At 41.9% G+C, this 25,950-nt stretch overlaps 1 protein-coding gene across 3 annotated transcripts in view; it reads right to left on the reverse strand.

The window, feature by feature from the left end:
• The window catches only part of Fig4 (FIG4 phosphoinositide 5-phosphatase), a 96,223-nt gene that overhangs the window by 63,394 nt on the left and 6,879 nt on the right, over nt 1-25,950 (reverse strand). Inside the window, exons 1-6 of one of the 3 annotated variants that reach the window (XM_035440363.1) lie at nt 21,916-21,939; nt 12,950-13,048; nt 11,504-11,627; nt 7,991-8,147; nt 5,965-6,015; nt 2,554-2,702 (exon numbers count right to left, since the gene is read on the reverse strand). In XM_035440363.1, the coding sequence (XP_035296254.1) occupies nt 2,554-2,702; nt 5,965-6,015; nt 7,991-8,147; nt 11,504-11,627; nt 12,950-13,048; nt 21,916-21,924 (589 nt within the window). In that variant the 5' untranslated portion in view covers nt 21,925-21,939. Of the gene's footprint in view, nt 1-2,553; nt 2,703-5,964; nt 6,016-7,990; nt 8,148-11,503; nt 11,628-12,949; nt 13,049-21,915; nt 21,940-25,950 lie in introns of those variants that run through there. The other 2 variants (XM_027402195.2, XM_035440364.1) reach the window with 2 other exon arrangements.

Here is a 25,950-nt window from a genome sequence, read left to right on the forward strand (position 1 = left end):
ATCTTGCCCTGACTTTGTTTAGTGTCTCTCTAGACCCTCCTCAGCCTTCCACCCCACCCCCACCCCAGCCATGTCCATTTGGCAACACTTTTGGGACTGTCCATGCCCTGACCATAGTTCAGATGTATTAACCAGAGTAAGTGATGTTTGTGCAGGACAAAACATAAACCTAAACTTCCTAAGAGGACATGAAAATCAAAACTAATTGTTGCGTAGTGCCTGGAAAATATTGCTAAGCTCTGCAGAAGGACAGATGCTGCTCTGACCCCCTTCAAACACTGACTTAACTGTGGTTTTTGGCTTTAAAAGTGCTATACCCATGAGCTCCAGCACCAAAAGACTTTTCAGAGGCATGATTCTTCTCTGGGTCACCTCCTAACAAAGGGACATAAATACTTTTAATTGGCTAATCAGTGTGTTTTCCAATAGCTACCTCAGGTAGGACATTGCAGCGTTTCCATAGCCTGTAAGCCAGAAATGCTCCTGCTCATCTCAGAGATGTCTGCACTGAAGAGCTTACATGAAGTCCTTAATGAATTTCCCAATGCACCAGAGACTTGGTGGAGATTTTGTCAAACCTCCCTCACTCCCCGACCAGTTTCCCCAAATGAATATTCTGAACCCCAGGTAAGATGTCTGTTGACAGCACCTGGTAATACCTTACATTAAATGATAAGGAGAAAACAGAGGTGGATGGAATCAAGGGCTCTCATCTGATGACCTTGAGCCAAGGAGATTATTGTGGCTCATGCATGTGACTCACTGCAATCATGGGGTTCTTACAGGTGAAAAAGGTAGTGTATGTGAGCTCTAGGTGATTCAATGTGTGAAGAACAATTCACCAGTCATTGCTGGCTTCAAGATGGAAAGACACCAGCTAGCAACAGGGGACAATCCCTAGGAGACGAAAAGACAAGAACTGATTTCTTTTCTTAAGCAGAGAACAGAATGTAGCTCTGCTGACACAGTCCTACTCTGGACTTCCTCCTAGGACACAATGTGCATATGCTGTAAGACATCACCTAGTGGTAGTTTACAGCAGCAACAGGAGGGCAATATGCCCTTCAATCATACCTACCCACAACTGTTCTAGACACAGCAAAGGCCACCTCAGAGGCTTAATCCAGAACCAAGCTCACACATTCAAAACCAGATCTGGGAGGTACATGGGGCAAGTTCAACACCACTTTTGGCTTTATCAAATACTCATTAGCTGCCTGACCTCTACGGGTGTCCCATTATTTGGGTCATAGTTCATGGGTCTGAAGCACGGACCTGATGGAAGATGCCCTTCTGTATGCTGTGAATATATGTTTCTCTTATTGGTTGATGAATAAAGCTGTTTTGGCCAATGGATAGGTAGGATTTAGCCAGGTGGGAAATCCAAACAGGGATAGAAAAAGGTAGTAGTTGGAGTCAAGGAGACACCATGTAGCTATTGGAAAGATTAGTAGAAATTGGGTTAATAATTAGAGAGAGATACAAACCTCTATCTACTTTAGAGTGTATTCTGCTTCTACACCTGCATCTTCATCATTAACATTTAAGTTGCATGAAGCGAGGGACTCAAAGCCATCACTGGCTTACAACTTTTCCACAGTTCCTGCTTCAGCTTAGGTACTGTAACTTTGCACTTGAAAGGATTCTGTCATAACACTCACAATAACAAGCCGTTTGCTTTCTTAGGTCTAGACCAAACCCAGAAATCCAGCAATAAAGGCACTGACAAAGGGGCCAAAGGGCATTGGGTACCAGGCTTAGTCAGGTCTTCAGGGACCCCTTAGATTAGTCATGTTGGCTTTAGCAATAGCCTGATGGTGCCAGGCAAGAAGCTCGGCCTAAGGGAGACTGGCATGTCAAGCTGAGATGAGTCACAGTATCTGTGGCCTCTGGACATTGACTGTTTGATCTTCATCTCTGGCCCTCAGTTTCCTCTTTGGTCTTTATTTCTGTACAACTGGCCTATACCTACCCAGCTGAGGTTTTATGTGGTTCAGAATATTATATGTCAATGCCCAGCATATAACAGGCAACCCATGATTTTTGCCCCAGTCTTGACTCATAATTGACTAATCTCTATGAAGGAAAATAAGATGGTGTGCACTCTACAGTATTCAAAGAGTAATTCTCTATGAAACTTGACCAAAAGACTAGATCTGAATGTGCTCCATTAAAAAGTGTATGAATAGTCGGACGATGGTGGTGCACACCTTTGATCCCAGCACTTGGGAAGCAGAGGCAGGTGGATCTCTGTGAGTTCGAGACCAGCCTGGTCTACAAGAGCTAGTTCCAGGACAGCTTCCAAAGCCACAGAGAAACCCTGTCTAGAAAAAAAAATGTATGAATAATTTCTAGAAACTGACAGCATATTATTTCTATCTGGCTTATAAATAAAATCACACTGTGATTAACGATGGCTTTAAAAGTGAATCAGTCAAGTTCACATCTCCAAAACAACCCATGTAAGAATAAAGAATAAAGACCACCAAGGGAAATGTGAGCATCTAATACAATGTCACATTAGCATATATTAGGTATACAGGAATCACCTACCACTGCCACCCTGTGTAATTAATCCTTCATCTTCAAAGATGTCAAAGCTCTCCTGGCGTGTCTTGGATGTTTCGGACTTTAACATCTCCAGGGGCATTCGCAAGACGGTAAGATTATACTGAAGCGAGTGGGACAAATCATAGCTGTAACTGAGAAGAGAATTTAGATGTAAGAATTTACACAAGCAAAGATATCTCACAGTCTTGACTCCCAAGAGGAATTACAATCTGTGAGCTAAATTACTTTGCACCTGTTATTCCACTTGGAAGCAACACTATTAAATGAGCACTTCAAACCATAGCCAAATACAAACACTACTGGAAATTAAACAAAAACCTCACCACCCAACTTACATATTTGGTACAACATGTACTTTTTTGTCTCATGATGGTATCAATCTAGGTCTAATATCACATACCACATTGAGCTTTCTTATGTCCATGGATGTGTTTCTATAGATAGTACAGTAAAGTACATCATTGTCATCAACAGTGCATGGCTCTACCGCAGTTTACACATGAGCAAAAATAACTATAAACTTCATAATGAAACAGGAATAAGTATATAATGTAAGCTACTACAGTGAAACATGTTCTAGGAAAATAAAAATCATATAAAACGTACAACAGCCTCTGTATAAATAAAATTTGGTCTTTGGGCCAAAAGACAACCCCTGTTATAATTCTGATTTCATAAAATCAACAATTTTTCCCTTTTACTGAAAATAGGTTTTTTTCTCACATAACATAACCTGATTACCCCTCCCTCTACTCTCCCAGCTCCTCCCTCCCTCCCTTCCATGCAGATCCAACCCCTTTCTGTCTCTCATTAGAAAACAAACCGGCTTCTCTATGGGCCAATAATATAATAAATATAAATTATAAAAAAAAAACTAACACACCTGAATTGGATAAGGCAAACAGAGGGAAAAGAGCCCAAGAGAAAAAACAAGACAGACAGACCCACTCACTCTCACACTCGTGAATCCCATTAAAACACTAAACTGGAAGCCATAATATATATGAAAGGAATCTATATGGTAAAAAGAGAGAAGAAAGAATATATGTAAATAAAATAAAAATAAAAAATATTAAGATAATTAAAAAATAAAAGGAAGGGCCCTGACATGACATTATGGACAAGGAATCCAAATTTGCTGTAGAGTTCATTTTCTATTGGCCATCTCCTGCTGAACATGCAGCCTGCCCTTAAGAGTAGCTTGTTTTCCCAGTGAGACTCCCTTGAAGAAAACTACATTTTCATTTTCAAGTGGTTATCAGCTGGAGATAGCTGTGGGGTTGGGATGAAGGCCTGTGTCCATTTCTCCCTTCATCTTTACGACCTCAACTGGTAGAGTCTGGTGAAGGCCATATGCATGCTATCATGGTCTCTGTGAATACATATGTGCAATAAAGACCAACAACTTTGAAGTAGTTACCCATTATAACACAGAATTTCAGAAGCTATCTTACGGGTTAAGTGCAATACTTAACCAATATCTTAAGTATTACAATTCTCTTGGGAGAGTCACACACATTAATTATTATTTCTCTGGTTTATTTCCATAATTTGACTGAAATGAATTCCAGTTTTGTCTGTAAAATTCAGTTTTAGCACCGCTGTTTAATAGATTCATTTACTAGCATGTAGCCTTGAGTGGAGATGAGCTGATTAAGAAGCTGGTTTCCAGTTGGGCACAGTGGTGCAAGCCTTTGATCCCAGCATGTGCAAGCCTGTGATCCCAGCATGTGCAGGTTTGGGAACAGTGGTGCAGGCCATAGGCCTGGTGTGGTAGTTTAAATGTAATTGGCCCCCATAAGCTCATAAGGAGTGGCACTATTAGGAGGTGTGGCCTGGCTGAGGTAGGTGTGGTATTGTTGGAGGAAGTGTGTCTCAGTTTCCCATCCTGCTGTCTGAGGATCAAGACATAAGAACTCTCAGCTTCTTCTCTAGCACCATGTCAGCCTGCATGCCACCATGTCCCACCATGATGAAAATGGACTAAACCTCTGAAACTTTAAGCCAACCCCGATTAAATGTTTTCCTTTATAAGAGTTGCTATAGATACGGTATCTCTTCACAGCAATAGAGAGTCTAACTGGGATCCCAGCATGTGCAGGCAGGGGCAGGTTCAAGATCAAAGCCAGCCTGGGCTACATAGTGAGACCCTGTCTGAAAACACCACCACCAACAACAAGCTGGTTTCTGGTTTTCAACAATCAATTCTTCCTGCTTAAAACAACTCTTTTATTACACATGAGTCTTGAGAGTGTAGCATAACCTTCCTCAAGCCCTACTTACAAAACCCAAAAACTGAAAGTATTTTAACTTGAGGAATGACTGGATTAGAGTTCAGTATGGCCAAGAGTGACATAGGAGCCCATTTCAAACAGTGTACCCAAGCTTCAGTATTAACTTAGACACTATAGCATGAAATGACACAACCTTATGAAAACTAGATAATAAAGACAAATACATGGAAATATACAACCACTAAACACTTAAGGATAAAAATCACTTCATCTAGAACCCTTTGTTCTATAATATAGTAGTTTTATAAATAAATAGTTGACTCTATTAACAACTAAAGACAAACCTTTAAAAATACAAAGCACTTGGTTTGTGCACAGCACTGATGTGCGCAGATGCTACAGGCCCTCACTCCAGTCCTGATTGCTAAAGGCTCTCTCGCTCTCGCTCTCTCTCCTCTGCCTGTCTCTGTCTCTGTCTCTCTCTCTGGCCTGACTCGGGTGCTGATTGGTGAAGGCTATTTTGCGTTCTCCCTTTCAGTCTGGACACTATAGCACACAGAATCATCTTTTTATCACAGTTCTCATTTCTGCCTGGCCTGCACATTGGTCCCATCACCATCTTAACACTGTCATAACAGTCTACCATTTGCTTATTTGATTAATTATCAGCTTAGATTGTCTGCTTGCTAGCTATGTTAAACACATCTCCACAAATATCTCTATACCAAAAGAGATTTCTATTTTCTCTCCCAAAACATATTCTTAGGCAAAACTATTAATTTATCAGTGTCACAATACTTTTACATATTTCTAATTAAGTTTTACTTAATTTTGCCAGATTATGGAAACTGAACTATGGCACTGTTACAACTCTGCATTAGAACTAATACAATTTCATTTTTATAATTTAATGTTCCAAAATGAGATTGCTTCTTTAAATTATATTAATTCCTTCCTGAAACAAAGGTGATTTTTTATAGTAATAATACCTTTAAACTTGTCCATTTAAATTTTCAAGAATCAGGTTTTTAAAAGGAAGAAATTCCTGGAGTTTAATGATTTCAGATGAAATAATCTGGTTATTGATTGTATTCCAATTTTTTCTATAATCTAACAAAATTAAAGTGACTAATACAAGTAAAATTAGGCCCAAACTTACCTGAAGTAAAAATTGCTAGAAAGATCCACATTTTGAAATATCCTTAGGTACCTAAAAAAAAAAAATGAAAGCACATTATAAACATGAAATATTATTTTTCATGGCTTAACATACAGTCAGGGTATTCTTACATTAGGAAGTGTGCTCACTGGGCTGAGGAACCAGCCACATCTGGCATGGGTATGCATCTGCCAACCATGCCTTAGAGACTCTTAGCTTATTTTGCTCCTTCTTACATAATGACAGTACTCTCAAATGGGTGGGGCATAGGCTGGGAACAAGGGAGGAATAAAGACAGTTTGCTTTTTCCAGTGAGCTGTACAAATCATCAGATGATAGAGAAAAGACAGTTACAAAGTTGACAAAATTCTGTGGGTTACCAGAACTTTAAGCTGGGAAGATTTTTAACATGAAAACAGACGAGGACAGAATGCAGGGCTGGGAGGCACGAGTCCCTCTGTAGTACTTCTTTGTCTTGTTCCCTGGAGACGTGGATTCTCACCCACCCTGAACCCGGAGCTTGCTGGTTTTCCAGCCAAGAGTCCCAGTGATGCTTCCATGTCCTTGTCCTCTAGCTCTGGGGTTAGGGGAGCCTGCAGTCACATCTGGATTTTTATGTTGGTACATCCTCATGGTTGTGTAGCAAACACTTTGCCCATGGGGCCATCTCTCCAGCCCTAATGCCCCCTTTTAATGTGAAGCAATGGAAATAACATAGATACCTCAGCAGTCTGGCTGAAAATGGTACAAGCATGAGAAATAATCAGGCAAATCCATATTGTGGGACCTTTTACATGGCAGTAGTCTCGTAAGATGCTTAAAAATGTTCGAGTCATCAGAGGCAGGAGGATCTCTGTGAGTTTGAGGCCAACCTGGTCTACAGAATAAGTTCCAGGACAGCTAGGACTATTACACAGAGAAACCCTGCCTTAAAAAAAAAAAAAAAAAAAAGGAAAGAAAGAAGAATTAAAGGGAAAATTAAGAAAGAAAAGAACAACTAGAGGACTTTTGTACATTTCAGGACCAACATAACAGGTGCAATCTCTTTCAATTAGATTCTTGAAGAAATGTGTGCACATGAAAACATACACAGCTATCGAGGACTTTATTGGGACAATTTTAGAAAGGATATGGACTACAAACTAAGGGTACCAATTTAATATTAAATCTAGGGTCTCTTGATATAGATCAAGTATCACTTGTGAGAGACGCTTGGACCAGAAGTGTTTCGTATTTTGCCCTTTGGGGAATATACATGCAAACACATGAAGTAGCCTGGGAATGGGACTCAAGTCTAAACACAGAATTCAGTTGTGTTTCTCAAGCACCTAATTATTTTGGACAACAGCTGGTGGGTGTGCCTATGCTGTGACTGTGACACGGCATCAGAAGTGGGCTGTGGGTTTGCCACTGCGGCATTATGTCAGTGCTCAGGACAGCTTCAGATTTCAGGTTTGCATATGAGGCTTTCTCAATGAAGCAACTTAGAAACAGAGTTTGCTTGTGGATTTAGCAGAGGAGAGGCATGCATCTAGGCAGAGGGGTCTCGTGGCGAGGTTAAAGAAGGGCATACTGGTGATCACTGGGCTGACTTTATTCCCTGATTTTCTGTGGATCTGAAATCTCTTAGAGGTTTGGTGAAATTAGTGGAGACTTGAGAATGTGAGGTAAATTGTTACCAAATTGATATATTAGAATTAGAAGTGTTCAGTTGATGTCATATAATTAAAATTAGAAGAAATCTTTATAGTTGATAGTAGTTTAGAACTTAGTTATGCTCTGTCATGTTGTTTAATATAGTGACTGAATAATCTTAAAATGAAATTATTTTATGATTAATACTGTGAAGTATGTAAACATTATCCACAATAGAGTATCCCTGTCTAAACTGTTACAAAAGACTTTTATGGTCCTGAACAGAAACTAGAATTTTGACCCAATATTTGATGTTTTTATTAAACATTTGTATTTTTGTGGTTCTGTTGTTGTCAGAAACAAATAGTAAGTTGTCAGCACTAGTACATACCTAGCTTCATCAGGGTGAGTAATCCGAACAGAGTCATTGGGAATATAAATCATATTTGTATCTTCAATCTTATATATCGCATGACCTCCAATGTCTGCCATTTTCCTCCGCTTAGTTATTAACACAATATAGTAGCCTTCTAAAAACCTGACAAAACCTGTGCAGTAATAAATATGTCATATTATTTTACATACATATTTACCAAAGACTTTACACATTTCCTACTTCAATATTTTCTTAACTTTACAGCATATACATTTTTGGCAGTTATATAACCTAAAATATTATTGGGGGGCTGGCGATGCAGCTCAATTGGTAGAGGGCTTGCCTAGCATATACGAAGCTCTGGGTTCAGTCCCCAGCACTGCATAAATCAGGCACAGTGGCAGGCACTTACCGTTTCATCCCTGGGGATGACCAGGAGGAGCAGATGTCCAGCTCTGATGGACACCTTCAGCCACACGGTGAGCGTGAGGCCAGTTGCTCTATGCACATGTGTACTTTTTATATGTGAGACAGGGTCATGGAACCTAGCCTGGCCCCAAACTCTTCTGGCCTCCACAGTTACCAAGCATGAACATGGAACACAGACATGCATGTACACAAAACACTCCTATATGTGAAGTAATAAAAAATTAATAAAAATGAATATTTTATGAGGCCACCTGGTCTACAGAGCGAGTTCCAGGACAGCCTCCAAAACAATACAGAGAAACCCTGTCTCGAAAAACAAAACAAAAAATGAATATTTTAAGTTATAGCAAAATAGCACCAAAAGAATAAGGTTAGACTACTAAGTAATTAGTAAGTTAAAAGAAATATTGTACTTCAGACATATTTCTTCCTGTCCTCGGAGGACTTGCTAAGACTCAGTAGAAGGCCAGTCAAAGGAGGCAAGCCAGTGTGGAAGGCAATCAACCAAGCTGTAATGGTTACTTTTCAGTGTGTCTCACTGAGGAGGTGCAGACTGCATGGAGAAGGAGAAATGGGGAGAAGGGGGCTGGCTGCACTGCATCCACAGTGAAAGAGCAAAACGAGACAAACTTGCTGCCACTTTGTCATCCGATCCATTCACTGAGACTCCAGCGTACACAATGGCACTGCCCACATTCTGGCTGGGTCCTCCCCTCCTCAGCCATGCCTTTTTGGAAACACACTCATAGAAAGGCATGCCCAGGGAGTGTTCTCATGGTAACTAAATCAAGCACACACCTTCATGGGTGGCTACCAAGACCCAACATGGGTCTAAAAGAGGGGGTGCAAGCTGTGACACCATGTTGAGAAAGATAATTCAAATATGGTAGGGTACAGTAAAAGTTTCATAAACAGTGAAAACAGAAAGTGCTCACTGGAAACGAAATGACACAAAGTTCATACTAGTTGTTAATATCAGTAGCAATGGTCTAGTTCATCTTATACCTCATCCAATGGGTTTAAGAAACACTCAAATTCCCAGCAGTAGAGAAGCTGCTCTAACTTCCCCCAAAGTCCTGGGCAATCTATCTTTGCCACGATGACTACTTCCCAACGGCCCAGATCCTGGAGGCATCTTTGTGCCTATGGCCTCTGCCTTCACTCCTCTGGAGTCTCTCCTTTCTTCCCTGTTTCCATCGTATCTCATTCCATCCTCAGGATGCAGTGCAAATTTGCTGTGCCCTGGAAATCCCTCTTGCCTGTTCTGAATCTAAGTAATACAAACTCCAACATGATTCAACTTGTATTCTATGAGTGGGCTATATAATTACAGCATTGGAGGTGCCTTGTCTATATTGATGTATTTCCTCTGTCCTCGCCCAATCCAGTACAGAGCTATCTGTGATGGGTAAGCCTTGTCAGCGACAGGGCTTAGAATCACCTAGGGGACAAATCTCTGGACAAGACTGTGAGGCCATTTCCAGAGTGGATAAACTGAGGCAGGAAGATTCAGTCTGAAAGAGTGCAGTGCCAACTATGGACCAGGGGACAGGACTGAATGCAAAGGAGAAGTCGGGAGACAGTGAGGTGAGCACCAGGTCCATTCCTCTCTAACTGACTGTGGACACACTGTGACCAGCAGCCTCATGCCACTGCTGCCAGGCCTTCCCTGCCACAAAGGACTGCACCCTCCAACTGTGAACCAAGCAAACCCTTCTTCTGTCACAACCATGAGAAAAAGTAACTAATGTGTCATTAGGCAGAAAGACCAGTTTAATGATCTATCACAATGAGGGGACTATAGAGCATCTAACTATAGGAAAGGAAAAGGGGACAGCTTGAATAAAAGTGAAGGAGCAGCCTCAGGCTAAAGCAGACTGTACTCAGAGAACAACATCAGGCCAGGGGTGGAGCCACACCTTTCATCAGCACTCAGGAGGCAGAGGCAGGAGGATCTCTGTGAGTTTGAGGCCAGCCTGATCTATATAGCAAACTCCAGGCCAGAGAGGGCTACACAGTGAGACCCTGTCTGGGGGGGGAGAGGGAGAGAGAGATAGATAGAGAGGGGGCTGGGAGAGAGAGAGAGAGAGAGAGAGAGAGAGAGAGAGAGAGAGAGAGAGAGAGAGAAGCCCACAACACAGGTCTTTGAAGTAAACTAAGGGTCCAGTCTCCCTGAAAACAATGCTACAACAGCTTGGAATCCCTTATCCGAAGTTCTGCTGAACTTGCTGTAAACAGAAACAGCATCTCTGAGTCACAGTGACTTACACTATATAGTGAGAATAGGATGCTTTACCTCTGGGATTTTGGGAAACCTTTCTCACTGAGTAGGAAAGTGGTCACTGTCTGTGTTCTCTAGTTTTTATGTCAATGTGGTATAAGCTAGGGTCATTGGCAAGAAGAAATCTTAGTCAAGAAACTGCTTCTCTAGGACTGGCACATAGGCAAGTCTGTAGGGTACTGTCTTGATTGATGGCTGGTGTGGAAGATCTGGCTCACTGTGAGTGGTACCAAGCCTGTACGCAGCCTCCCTCCATGGCCTCTACATCATCCTTGCCTCCAGGTTCTTGCCTTGAATTCTGGATGATGACTACATCCAGTTTGGATGATGAACTACAAACAAATCCAAATAACCCATTTCCTCCCCAGGGTGCTTGTGGCCATGGAATTATCACAGCAATAGAAAATCTAACTAAGACATCATCCAAAGAAGGTTCTGTGACATGCTCTACTGTAGCCTGTCCTTGGGGGTAATTCCTGTTCTTTTTACAACCAGTTGACTTTATCTGTAATACTAGCTGAAGGGCAGCAGGGCAGACGTTTTATAGTCAAGCTCATTTTTACTTAGCATTCCACAGCAAGCCAGACAGGAGATTTCTCCAAGCATTTCTCTATTCCTTAGTGTCTATACAAACCTGAGCAGTGCTGAGCACAAGGGCAAACCCCATTCAAATGTAGCCCAACTGATTGACAATGATGTTTAAAGCCATCCAAGCCACAGGTGACATGTTAAGACTATACAGCTATAGAGTCATATAAGCTCTCTTTAATCTGTGTCAACATAAACAGAGATTGGAAGGAAGGAGGTACATCACTTACCAACAACACCAAATGCAGAGACAGCTCGAAACAACCCAGACGCCCCTTTCTGAGCCGTCTTTGTTCTATTTCCTAGGTCCAAGCGGCCAAGAAGTTCCCGCACTTCTTGTTGAGTGTATACATGCTGTGAAACAAGCAGAGGCCACCGTAAGGCTGTGCTTGCCCTCGGGGTAGCTATTTACCTCTGAGAACTGCAAGCTGCCTGCAAGACTCAACAGTGATTTCATGCACTGTATCATATATGACTAAGTTACCATTGTAAAACGTAGTAGGTTCTACATGACTGACCAAGTTATCATTGTAAAAGGCAGCAGGTTCTAGATGACTAAGTTATCACTCACCGCAAAAAGGCAGCAGGTTCTAGATGACTAAGTTATCACTGTAAAAAGGCAGAAGGTTCTAGATGACTGACCAAGTTATCATTGTAAAAGGCAGCAGGTTCTAGATGACTAAGTTATCACTGTAAAAAGGCAGCAGGTTCTATAATTGAACAGTTAAGGCTGGTGCCTGGATTGCATCGCTGAGCTCAAAAATTATGTCAGAACTTTAGATTCTGAACTTGGGATTCAGAGATCAAAGGGATCCACCTATTTTAAAGTTTGTGAACCCCTTAAAATGAGATGAAAACTATTGGCTTCTTGAAGGTCTCCCCATAAAACATCCCCACCTCTGAGTGAAACCAAGAACCACTTCATCATATTAATAAAAGCTTCCAGGTGAATCCCAGGGTATGGACTCTGAGAAGCAGTGCAGGAAATCAAAAACCATAATAATGAATTTATCCATAATTGTGAGAACACAGAACACTTCTGCAAAGAGTTTAATGAAAATGATTCAAAGTTATAACTATTAACATACTTGATAAAAGAGGAGCCAATATGGATTCAGAAATATTTAGCCAGGAACCTCAGGACCAGAACTTACTCAGGGTAAGTTCCTTCAATTGGAAAAGCTAAAATTAACACTTCAACACCATTACATGACCTTGTACCTTTGGCTAACAGCCTCATGCTCCTGTATGACTTACACTAAGCCTCAGCCCTCCCCAGTCTAGCTAACAACTGCTTGCCATTTCTGAGTGCAGGACAAACCATGCGATGTGATTTCCATCACACAATGAAAGTTGGCTGCACAGAAGTCTCCCTGACTCCCCGGCTTCCTAGTGAAGCACGGTCACATGCAATCTCTTCAGCAGATCCAGTATTAAGTTACACTCAACTCTCAGAGGTCAGCTGCTTAAGAAAATGCACTTGTTATCTTACAGGGAGAGTGTGTGCTCTCAGAAACAAACCAAACTGAATGACAAACTTTAATTCTGCCTGATTTCTCAACACCAGTAACTTCTAGAAGCCAGACTAGAGAATGTAGATGTGTGATTCTTAAAATAATGGGGAAAAAAAAAAAGCTCTTAACAAGCTTCCATGGGCAGTGAGGTCTGCTACTCACCCTGTCATCAATTATGACCAAATCTTTTGGCTCCGTTCTATCAATTTTCAAGACTCGGTATTTCGTTTCTGCATGATTGCTCCCCACTAGAAAGTATCTCTATAAAGAAAAAGACTGTCAGTTTTAAAGACATTTTGCCCTAGAAACATTTTATAACCACATTACATTTTGAAAATGCATTCATAAAGTCAGTTTTCAAGAGTGTTTTTAAAGTATGCTCGTTAAGTATAACCAGAGGACTAAAGAGACAGATCCCCAGAGGTCAATTTTTAAATTGAAATATTCTTAGTGGCTTCACGATAAGTATCAGTCTGTCGTCTGAAATAAGCCCAGGAACTGGGTCAGATGGATTGAATTCTATTACAAAATTAGAGATTGGCCTACGTGATGTTTAATCTTTGCCTGGAAGCAGCGGTGCTGACAGGCATTAGAATGCTCAACATGTAATTAGGAAGTTTAGACAATTATAGCTATTAAAGTATTATAGTTTGGCAAATAAGGCTTTGAAAATTTTCTATGTCAAGTATGAAAATGACTGTAAGGGACCAACTCTGAAAGCATACAGCAGTCTAAGGGATTGCACAGTCCCTAAAGCCTTTCACAGAGAAACTACTGGAAACAATATTCATCATACACCTGAACACAAAAACATTAGCTGCCAGATCACTGGGAAAGATACAAATAATAACAATGTTGAAAATAGTAATCCTGTATTTAAATACAAAATGTGTAAGTGAAACTACACAGATTTTCCTTTTATTTTTTTATATTATTATTATTATTATTATTATTATTATTATTATTATTATTATTTGGTGCCATTAAGAATCAAACCCAGGGCCTCATCCATGCTAAGCACACATTCTACCAAGCCTTCTCCCTTGTTCAACTATTCTTAAATTACTTCAAGGAAGATACACAAAATTCCATCAGCAGTAAAGAAATATGTAAATGTATTTTAAAAAGTAATACATCTCAGACTAAAGAGTTTGAGAAGACAATGCCACAATCAGCTGACACTTCACCATCTCACTGATCACGTGATGTACAGATGAACAAAGCAATTAAATAATAAGAACAGGTGTCTCCATCTAATGTCGAGGAGACTGTCCACCATAGGGAGGCAAAGCAGAGAAGGCTATGGTGGGCTGCTGGGAGCTGCACAAAACAACAGAGGAGTCCAGAACTGAGACTTCAGGAATGGGTACAGTTTGAAGAATTTATAGTATGTTGGGATTCTGCTACAATGTTTTACATTCTAAATCTGTAAAACCAAATTCACTGATGTTTTTGCTACATGTACAGTAATGTGTCACATATTAACACCTTGTTAAAGATGTTCCTCATGTATGATAGGGGCATAAGGTTACACTGTCTAATAGCAACATAACTATGTCTTAGCTTGGATAAGTTTTCTATGATGTTTGCAATGATAAACTCATCTAAGGACATATTTCTCAGAATATATCCCTGTAGTAAGCAGCTGTGGCTGTTTATAAAGGTCTGATCTACCCACAGGTTATGAGAAACAAACCTACATGGTAACAGGTGACAGGTTGGAGGAACACTAGTTCAAATGCTTAGCCCCCTCTCCTGGAGTCTACTTGACACTGTCAGATGTAAGGAGGTGAAAATAAAGCAATTATAAAAGCAAATTGAAGACTAAGTTAAAGCCTGTAGTAAGAGGACTCGAGGCACTGGGGGAGCTGGACAGAGAGGGAAGAGAAGAGAAGGAACCCAGAATCTTAACTATACCTCTAGCTTGCCACCCCCTTCAGGTAATTTTCCTCAGCTCAAAAACTGGAAGCTACTTCCCACTTGCCTGTGTGGTTTTTACTTCTAGTGAAATCTAGCCCCACAGGCACTGGAGTTGGGAGACAGAATGACCCACCTAACACAAATCACCTTTTTACTGCTGGATGATTTTCATCATCTACACTAATGACTCTTTGCTGGGCAAACACACAGAAACATGGCTGGTTTCATTCAGCTACTTCAAAGAGGTAAAAAAAAAATAATAAGAAAACCAAGAAAAAAACTCATATGGAATCCCTAGTTTTATTATAGATCCCCAAAATCTAAATATTACTACAATAAGATTATGTTTAGACAGATCCTAATAAAAAAAGACACCTTAGTGGCCTTTGGAGCACACATAAGAAGCTAGTTTTTTACCCCTCACATCCTAACGCTCAGGAGTCAGAACAGCCAAAAAATTAAAGAAACAATCCATAGGTGAGAATTGAGAGTGGGGGCAAGGGAAGTCTGCAACTATCCAGGGCTCTGCTAATGAACCCGTCTAGCTCTTAAAATGGTTTCCTGCAGAGAATAGTGCCCCCGTGTGGCGCCAGTTCTGAGGTGTTGACCAGCCTGGGGAGGACAGAGAATCTGCACTGCCCTCTGGTGGCCAGCCGAAACCCACTTTCGCACCAATTTGGTCTTTCAATTGAGAGAGAGAGAGAGAGAAGAGAGAGAGAGAGAGAGAGAGAGAGAGAGAGAGAGAGAGACGAGAGAGAGAGAGAGAGAGAGAGAGAGAGAGAGAGAGAGAGAGAGAGAGAGAGAGAGAGAGAGAGAGAGAGGTAACTTTTCCAGAAAGACCTGTTTCCACCCAGTCTTAGTCTCTCCTTGTTGAATACAGCAGTACTGTGATCACACAGACGTACACTGTGTCAATAGTATTATTCAAGATGGATCTCCTCATTTAGGAGACTAAGTTCTTTTCCATTGCTATTCCCCCTAATTTTTTTTCTTTTTTCAAATCTACAGTAAACCGGGCGTTGGTGGTGCACACCTTTGATCCCAGCACTCAGGAGGCAGAGGCAGGCGGATCTCTGTGAGTTCAAGACCAGACTGGTCTACAAGGGCTAGTTCCAGGACAGCTTCCAAAGCCACAGAGAAACCTTGGGGGTGGGGGTGGGATCTTCAGTACAGTAACAGTGCAATTAACAATTAACACCCACTTGGGTTCACCAATTGTTAGTATTTTTGGATGTCCTGTTCAGTTTTTTGCCTAGTTGACATAAGCTAGAGTCATTTGGGAAAAGGAAACTTCAATTTAAAAATGCCTCTACCACAATGACCTATGGGCAAACCTATGGAGCATTTTTCTTGATTAATGATTGATGTAGGAAGGCCCCTGGGCTGGTGGCTCTGGGTTATATAAGAAAGCAGAAGTAACTCCCAAAATCTTGAGCAAGACATGATATCCAGGTACAAGAAACATTTAGAACTTCAAACACCATGACCATGGAAGTGCACTGCCAGACATACTGTGATTGGGTTGTTAATACTGTGCAAGATGGAGATGCCAAGTAATATTTAAGGCTAACACCCTAGGCTAGCCACAGCTTACTCAGCAGATGCCTTACACGCCACGAGGGTGTGGAATGATGTGCTTTGGATCCTGAAAGAAAATAACTACCAATCAAGACTACTGCACCTATCAAAGCTCTCCTTCACAGCTGAGGGAGAAGTAAAGCCCTTCTGTGATAAGGACAAATGAAGGGGACTCACAGCAAATAGACTAGAATTACAAAAGACACTGATGGGTATTCATTCTATATCCAGAGCAGAAAGAATCTAGTAAACACCAACACTGAGACTGTAAACAAACACCATTAAAAAAGGAGACACAATGCCTTTAATCCCAGCACTCGGGAGGCAGAGGCAGGGCGGATCTCTGTGAGTCTGGTCTCCAGAGCAAGTGCTAGGATAGGCTCCAAAGCTACACAGAGAAACCCTGGGGGGGGGAGAACGGGACACGACAATGAGGAATAAGAAAGAGTATCTTGTAAATAGAATAAGAGGAAATAGACAAAACCAATGCTTCTTGAAGAAAATCAGAATGAGATGTAAACTTATACGCCAGGTGTTGGAACAGCATTTAATTTTATAAGAATAAACATTACCAGACATAAAAGGAGATTTAGACCCAGAGTAACAGTGGTGGCTTTTGATACCCAAAATAACTTTCTCCAACTTAAGAAGGGATCCCAAAATTCCTATGAGAGCACCAAAAGACCTGAGATGGCAAAGGAAACCTAAGCAAAACCATGTTGCACCAAAATAAAACAAAGGAGAACACTGCAGGTAGATTTGCTGGATAACGCTTCACAAGTTGAGGACAGCAGAATTGGCACCTGGAATTACTCCTGGGTAGGATTCTAAGAAAGATGGAAGAGGAAATCCCTCTGATCCTGCAACATGTCTCAAAACCACAGCATGCCCTTGGTTAGGAAAAGCTGGACGGAAGCAGGAAAGCCAAAATAACCCAGTCACAGCACACAGGAAAGCATGCCCAAGGAGAGAGAAAATTACACAAATGAGCCTCCAGGAAGAATGAAAGACTGGGGCTCTTGGTACCCCAAATTATTAAAAGACAAAAGAAATCATCACTCTCATCCCCAAAACAACTGCAAAAGGAAGTCAGAACATGGTTCTGAAGAAAAAAAAAAAACAAAAAAAAAGTAAGATTCAAACGAAAGATGGAGAGTGAAATGACACACTTTGCAAGCCTTGCCAGTCACTGCCATTTATGGGGTTCACAGCTGGGTTAGAACAACAGTGACTCCCCCATCCCGCCCCCAGCAGCCTGCATAGCACCTGCTAGTACTAATAACAAGGGTGCCTTCCTGGTCAGTAGCAGCTTGAATGTTTCCATGTCCTGTGACCAATGTGTGATGTCTTCATCAACAGGGTTTAAATCATCAAGTTTCAGTGGGGGGTGGGGGGTAAATGACCACAGTGTGCACTGTTTGGGTCGACATGACATCTTGGCAAATCAAATTCAGATGTAAATTCACACACCTGAATTTTGGATAAAGAAGTCAGAATTATACAATGGAAAAAAGACAGCCTCCTCAACAAATGATGCAGTCTAAGTGGATATCTGCACGTAAAAGAATTCAAATAGATCCATCTCTATCACCCAGCACAAAACTCAGTCCCAAACGGATCAAAGACATCAACATAAATCTAGAATCACTGAACTCGTCAGAAGAAAAAGTGAGGAATAGCCTCGAACACATTAGCACAGGAGACAACTTCCTGAACAGAACGCCAATAGAGTAGACACTAGATTGACAATTAATAAATGGGACCTTGTTAAATTGAAAAGCTTCTGTAAGGCAAAGGACGCTGTAAATAGGACAAAATGGCAGCCTACAGAATGGGAAAAGAGCTTTACCAACTCCACATGTGACAGAGGGTTTATCTCCAAAATATATAAAGACGTCAAGAAACTATCCATCAACAAACCAAATAATCCAATTTAAAAATGGGGCACAGATTTAACAGAGAATTCTCAACAGAGAATATCTCAAATGCCCAAGAAACACTTAAAGAAATGTTCAGCATCCTTAGCCATGAGGGAAATGCAAATAAAAACAACTCAGAAATTCCATCTTACACCTATCAGAATGGCTACAATAAAAAAAAAAAAAACACAAATGACAGTTAATGCTGGCGAGGACATGGGAACGGAGCAGGGGAACTCTCCTCCATTGTTGGTGAAGTGAAAACTTGTTCAGCCATTGTGTAAATCAATATGGCAGTTTCTCAGAAAAGTGGGAATCAACCTAACTCAAGACCCAGTTATACCACTTCTGGGCACATACCCAACGGAATTTCCACCATAACACAAGGACACTTGCTCAACTATGTTCATAGCATCTTTTTTCATAGTAGCCAGAAACTGGAAACAACCTACATGCCCCTCAACCAAAGAATGGTTAAAGAAAAGGTGGTACATTTACACAATGAAGTATTACTCAGCTGTTAAAAATATAATATCATGAAACTTGCAGGCAAATGTATAGAACTCAAAAAAGAAATCATACCAAATGAGGTAATTCCGATCCAGAAAGGCAAGCATGGTATGTATTCAGTTGTTAGTGGATATTAGCTGTAAAGAATAACCCAGTCTACAGACCCAGAGAGGCTAAGTAAAGGAGGGCTCAAGTCAGGACACATGGTGTCCATGGGAAGGGGAAACAGAATAGATTCATAGTGGGCTGGGTGCAGCTGGGGTTGGGAACAGGAGGGATCAGGTTGGGGAAGATGGAGGTAGAGAGTACTGGGAGAGACAACTGGAATTGGGGGCATTTGGGGAGCGGGGTAGAAAACTAGTATAATGGAAATTTCTGGGAATCTAAGAGGGTAACCCTAGCTAAGACTCTCAGTAAGGGGAGATTCAGAGCCTGTGGTGGTTTGACTAGAAATGGCCCTCATAGACTCATATGTTTGAATGCTTGGTCCATAGGGAATGGCACTATCAGGGAGTATGGCCTTTTTGGAATAGGTGTGGCCTTGTTGGAGGAAGTGCGTCACTGTGGAGGTGGGCTTTGAAGCCTCCTATGCTCAAGCTACACCCAGGGTGTACGAGTTGCTTCTGCTGCCTGCACATCAAGATGCAGAACTCTCAGCTCCTTCTCCAGCACCATGTCTGCCTGGATCCCACCATGTCCTCCTGTGAAGATAATGGACTAAACCTATGAAACTGTAAGCTACCCCAATTAAATGTTTGGTTGTTTTTTTCCTTTATAAGAGTTACTGTGGTCATGGTGTCTCTGAACAACAATAGAAACCCTAACTAAGACAGAGCTTGAGCCAGGCAGTGATGACACATACCTTTAATCTCAGCACTCCGGAGGCAGAGACAGGTTTATCTCTGTGAGTTTGAGGCCAACCTGATCTACACAGTGAGTTCCAGGACAGCCAGGACTGTTTCACAGAGAAAATGTATCTTGGGGGAAAAAAAAAAGAAAAGACAGACCTTCACCAGGCATCTCCTATAACCAGGCAAGGCTTCCAGTGGAAGGATTAGGACCCCAACCCAGTCTCAAAACCTTCCTTTGACCTACAATTTGTCCTGCCTGCAAGATGTGCTAGGGTAACAGTGACACAGAAGTTAGGGGCGTGGCCAACCAATGACCGGTCCAGCTTGAGATCATGCCATGAGAGGGAGTCCTGACACTTCCAGAGCCAGGGACCAAAGGCTGGATAGTCCAGAGACCGAGGATAGAAGCAAACATGACTGGCATGTGGGAGGAGGGGGCATCAATACAATGAATCCTCATCATGTTCTGCTATACTCATAGACTGCTGCCTAGTCCAGTCACCATCAGGGATGATTTGTAACCTGAGAATCTTGGCCTGGCTAGGTCCCACCACCCTTCTCTGCCCCAAAGAAGCACATGGATGACATATAAGTTATAAGGCTGTTGGCTGATGACTTGAGCTTCTTACTGGCTAGCTCTATCTTAATTATTAACCCATTATCTATTAATCCATGCATTTCCATGTGGTCTTATCTTACTGGGGAATGCCGGACCTGCAACTCCTTTGCCTGCTACATGATGACTGTTCAGCATCTTAGCAGAGAAGAGAACGACTTCCTGTTTGTCCTTGCTTATATTCTAATTCTGCCTATCTATGTCATTTCCTGCCTGTCTGTACAGACCTCCAGATCTCTATGGTTAGCTAGTCGCAGTTTTTGCCCAGCTACATCATTTCCTGGGATCACATGACAACTCCTCTCTGCCTACACTTCCCAGAATCCTCCTCAAATCCTAGACCCACCTATCTTACTGCCCTACTGGTCAATAGTATTTTATTTATCAACCAATAAGATAAACATATACACAGAAAAACATTCCCCATCAATGCTTCATCTAGTAACTGATGGAAACAGATGCAGAGACCCACAGCCAAACATTAGGCTTGAGGAGTCCTGCAGAAGTGGGCAAGGAAGGATTGCAGGAGCCAAAAAGACAAGGACACCACAAGAAATCCCACGGAATTAACTAACCTGGGCCCGTAGGAGCGCCAAAGAAACTGAACCAACATTCAGGGAGCCCACCTGGGTCTGATGTAGGCCCTCTGCATGTTATGCTTATATAACTTGCTGTTCTTGTGGGACTCCTAACAGTGGCAACAGGGGTTGTCTCTGACTCTTCTGCCTGCTTTGAGACCCCTTTCCTCCCATTGGGTCACCTCATCTAGACTTAATACAAGGGGAGTTCCTGGTCTTATTGCAACTTAATATGATATGTTTGGTTGATATCCCTGGGAGGCCTGCCCTCTTCTGAAGGGAAACGGAGGAGTGGATGGGAGGAAGACACTGGGAGGAGAGGAGGGAGAGGAAACTGTAGGTGGTTTGTAATATATGAGAGAAAAATATAAATAAATAAATAAATAAATAAATAAATAATATCACAATCTGGTGGTCCTCAATTTCAGTTTTAACCCAAAAAAGAAACTATGGACATTTTAAAACACATACAGACAAAATAAATAAATGAGTAAAAAGCTTTCTATTTTTGGAGCTTTTCTACCAAAATACGGGCATAAATCATGTGATCCAGGAACACAGGGGCCTTGTCAAGGAAACAACATAGCGGTGGAGGAAGAAGCTAAGTGGCCAATGGGTGCTGGCCTAGGGGACAGCCATGGTGTCAAGATGAAATCTATGCAATGCCTGGGGAGTAAAGGTGCTGAAAGATTTGCAGGCCTGGCAAAGCCTCAGGCTAAACTTATTATAAAGTCATGGTGATGGGTAAGGACTTGGGAGGAAGGCGAAGTCATCTGGAGTATGGGCAGAGGCTTTGGCAGTGATGGACCCACAGTACCAACGGTGGAAGTGAAAAGACAAAATACCCAGAAGCATCAGGGAATTCAAGAGCAGCAACTGGGGCTTCGGAGACGGCTCAGCAGTTAGGAGCAATTGCTGCTCTTCTAGAGTTCAGATCCCAGCACAACCACCGGTAACTCTTACTCAAGGGGACCCGACAGCCTCTTCCAGCTGCCCCTCAACCCCACACACACATAAGTAAATAATCTTTTTTAAAAAAATGAAGTAACTGGAGCACACCATCTCCACACATCAGATATGTGTTAACCTGGATGCATTGATCATGAACACGGCACATGGACTCCACATGGCTGGGGATGTGGCTTGGGTGGCCTACCTCTGCCATTGGCGGCACACACGGTTGTTGATGGGTGTAGAACTGACAGGAGGTGAGGTAGATGACTAAGTACTGTAATGAAGTGAGCAGAGTCTCTTCTGAAAATTAAGTATCACTGTTCAAGAAGAGCTTAAAATGTGTTGGTAACTTCAGCAGTGGTGGTGTGGTGGAAAGACGAGTCGTGTTTCTAAAATATATACAGGAAACCCAAAAGGAATACAATAGGCAATCCATTTAACAGGAAACTCAGAATCTACTAACATCATTCTCTCCTTTCATGACAGGCTAATTAATCATTCACTTTTCATCTGGGGGAAGAGAATCAGCCTTCTTGAAAAGGAAGAGTTTCAATTAAGCTGTGTGACAGCTTCAATTAATGTTCAACTTCACTTGAACTTTTGGATTAGATGTATTATTTTTAAAAAGCATCTTGAAGTTGCTTCTTGCAGTTTCACAGTCACAGGCCTGCTGTCTCCATATCTAATCTACTGAGCCCAGCAGTGAGTTAATGCTGCCCAGAAGCAGAAAGCAAGCCTCATGATCTACAGGCATGGTCAAGTCCACCTGTTGGAGACCCAGGTGTTACCAAGGTGGGGAGGCATCACCTTCACTGCAGAAGTGTGAAATTCTGTTGCCCCAAATCACATCTCTAAACTGCTGTAACTCTGCTTCTCTTTCCCAGATGGCACTCTTTGGTCCCCTGATCCAGTCCCTCAGCCAACTCTATATGGTATACTATTCCCTCTTGTTCCCCAATCACACGTTAAAGGTTAACTAAGTGATGTGTTTTGGAGACGGGATGCATGCACGTACTTTTAAAGTCGACATCACACATCTGTCTGTTATGAAATAGTCACTCACCTCAGAACATCACACATTAAGCTCGGGCACCCATAAACTGGAAGGCATATTAGTTTCACTCAGGCTAACTTCAAGTTGCTAAATCCCCTGAAGCAACTCCTGCTTTCAATGAACTGGTAGTGTTAGGACTGGATTAGACCTTAACTATGAAGTAGTTAAAGATGAAGAACAAGTCCCAAAAGCAAAAAGCAGAATGAGGGTGCTGGTGCCAGCACTAGGAGGTGAGGTCTTCTGGAGGTGACTGGGCCTGGACAGGATTAACACCCCTATAACAAATGGCCAAAGGGACTTATCTACCTCTTCAATGAAGGCACACTCCTGTCCCTCACCAAACACTGAATCTGTCTGTGTCTCGGTCTTATGCTTGCCGGTCTCTGGAACTGTGAGAAATGTATGCTACTGTTCACTGGCCATTGGGGTTTTGTGTGTGTTTCTATTTCTGAAGAGTTTCAACAGTGCTGAAAAGGGAGGCACGGATCTTCATTAAGTCACTCTCCAAGGTCACTGTGGAATTTCTAACTCTGAGGATGAAGCAGGGCCACACTGGCAAACTGAAATCCTTCATGATCACAGAGATGAGAAAATTGTTGTGAACTCACTTGAAGTGATAACAGATGGATGCACAGCTCAACTGCAGAAGGAGGAGGAGGAACAAGAGGAGGAGGAGGAGGAAGAAGAAAAGAATCTACGTCCATCCCATCAGTTTGGTTCCACTGTACTTACAGCCAGAGCGCCATCACAGGCCATGAAAAGCAAGATGGAAACCCACATAAAGAATTTTTTTAGGTATGGAAAATACCTAAAAATACATACAAATAAATTCCTCAATGATAGGATGTCTTGGTCTCATTTCCTGTTGCTGTGATTAAAAGCCCCTGACAAAATAAGGATCAAAGGTTAAGTTTAGCTCACAGGAAGACACAGTCCATCAGGATGGAGGAGGCATGGCAACGGGAACAAGAGGCTGGTCCAGTACATCGTGTCAACAGCTAGGAACATAGAGGAATAAATGATGCACACATGCCCCTGCTCAGCTCCCGTCTTCACTCATATTCCAGCACCACACCCATTGTTGGAGCCACCTAGGAGAGGGTCTTTCCACCTTAATTAACATAACCAAGGTAATCCCCCACAGACATGCTCACAGACCAACCTGAGCTCAACAGTCCATCCCTGTGTCAAGTTGATTAAACCAACCATCACATGTGGATAGACGAAAAACTACCAAGCACTTAAGTCAGGAATGAAAAGGCAAATCTTCCACAAACACTGAAAGGATAACATGGTATGATTAGTGACCTGATGCCAGTAAATTCAATGGCTGGGATGAAATGGACAAATTTCTTGAAAAATACAATTCATCAAAATTTAAGATCCATAAAAACATCTATGTAGTCCCTATTATCAAAACCCACCCACAGAGCAACTCAAACACAATGCTTCACGGATGAATTCCAACAGACACGGAAAAGACAAGTGTCAGTCAGAAAGGAGAAGGGGCATTTCCATCTACTTTTGGAGGCCATGTAAGCCATGTTATAACTGTCAGACAAGAAGCTGAAGGCGGCTCAATGGCTGGAGCACTCGTCACCAGGTCTGATAGCTTAAGACAATCTCTAGGATTTATGTAATGGATGGAGAGAACTGACTTCCATAGGTGTCCTCTAACCCAACATGTGTACTTTGTCAGATGCACACACACACACACACACAAATAAATGTAATTTAAAAGTTCAAGTCAGACAGATATTAATTAGTACACAGAATCTATTATAATTAACATGATGTGAAAACAACATAACATGACTAAGATATGTTTCTGTAGTTCAACGTTTAACATTTAAAATAAACTGAATTAATGTAACTAACTGTAGTAAAAACACAAAATTGTATATAAAGATGAAAAGTGACAGCATTTAACATCTATTCATGATTTTTTAATTTAAAAAGCATGTATTCTATGTGTACCAGTGCTTTGCCTGCATGTATGTCTGTCCACCATGTTTATGTAGTAAGTACCTCAGAGGCTAGAAGAAAGCCCAAAGACTGGAGTTACAGACCACTGTGAGCTGCCGAATGGGTGCTGGAAATCAAATTTAGGTCCCCTGGAAGAGCAGCGAATGCCTTTAACTGCTGAGCCACCTCTCTAGCCTCTTGTGATTTTTTTAAAGTTCTTAGCAAACTGGGAATAGAAAAAAAATTCCCCTCAACCCAATTAAAAGGCATCTATGAAAACCCACAATACACCAGTTACTAACTAAACACTGAGTCCTTGTTCCTTAAGAGCAAGAAAAAGACAAGTGTGTCTTCTCTAGTGACCTCTAATTTAGCTTTGTACTAAAAATCTAAGCCAGTACTGTTAACGCAAGAACAGAAAGAAAAGGCACCCAGACTGGAAAGAGAGTTGATCCCCATCCTAAATGACATTTCAATTCTCCCCAAATCAGTCCTAAGATTTAGTGATATCTAATTCCCAATCCCAACAGGGTGTGTGTGTGTGTGTGTGTGTGTGTGTGTGTGTGTGTGTGTGTGTGTGTGTGTGTGTGTGTTCATCTGTGTATGGATACATGTGTGTTGGAGAGCCCTGCTGCTTAAAGTTGCAGTTCACCATGTCCAGACAGCTCTCTGAGCTCAGAGCAAATGGAAGACTCCCTTCTCCCAACAGGGCTTGCTATTCTCTGTCTGACCTGACTTGGAAGCAGTCTCTGTGATTAGATGCCTGACTTATCTTAAGTTTGACCTTTGACACAATTCCCTGCAAATGCTTCCCCCTCTGCCCTCTACATGCTAATCAGGTGTTGTGTTCCAGTTGTTGATACGACCATGTTGCCAAAAGCAAATTAGGTGATGCCTCATCTGCTGTCCCCATCCTACAGGTTCCCCTCATTCTGGAATAAAACTGAGCCGTCTCACTGAAGCTGACTCCCAGATGCTGTTTCTATTGTACTCACATCTTATTAAGCCCTGCAAGCCTTTGCTCCCTTCATCCTCCCAGACTGGTGGCCAACACCACGAGAAAAAGGAAGACCTCACACATGCACACATGTGTTCAAGTATGTGGAGGCCAAAGGTCAACACTGGGCATCTTCCTCAATGACTCTCCACAGCTTCTAACTTTGAGCTCACTGAGCGGCTAAACTGGTTGGCAGCAAGCCCCCAGTACCCGCCCATCTC

This window comes from Cricetulus griseus, chromosome 2 (genome assembly GCF_003668045.3).
Source record: "Cricetulus griseus strain 17A/GY chromosome 2, alternate assembly CriGri-PICRH-1.0, whole genome shotgun sequence".
Lineage (NCBI taxonomy): Eukaryota > Metazoa > Chordata > Mammalia > Rodentia > Cricetidae > Cricetulus > Cricetulus griseus.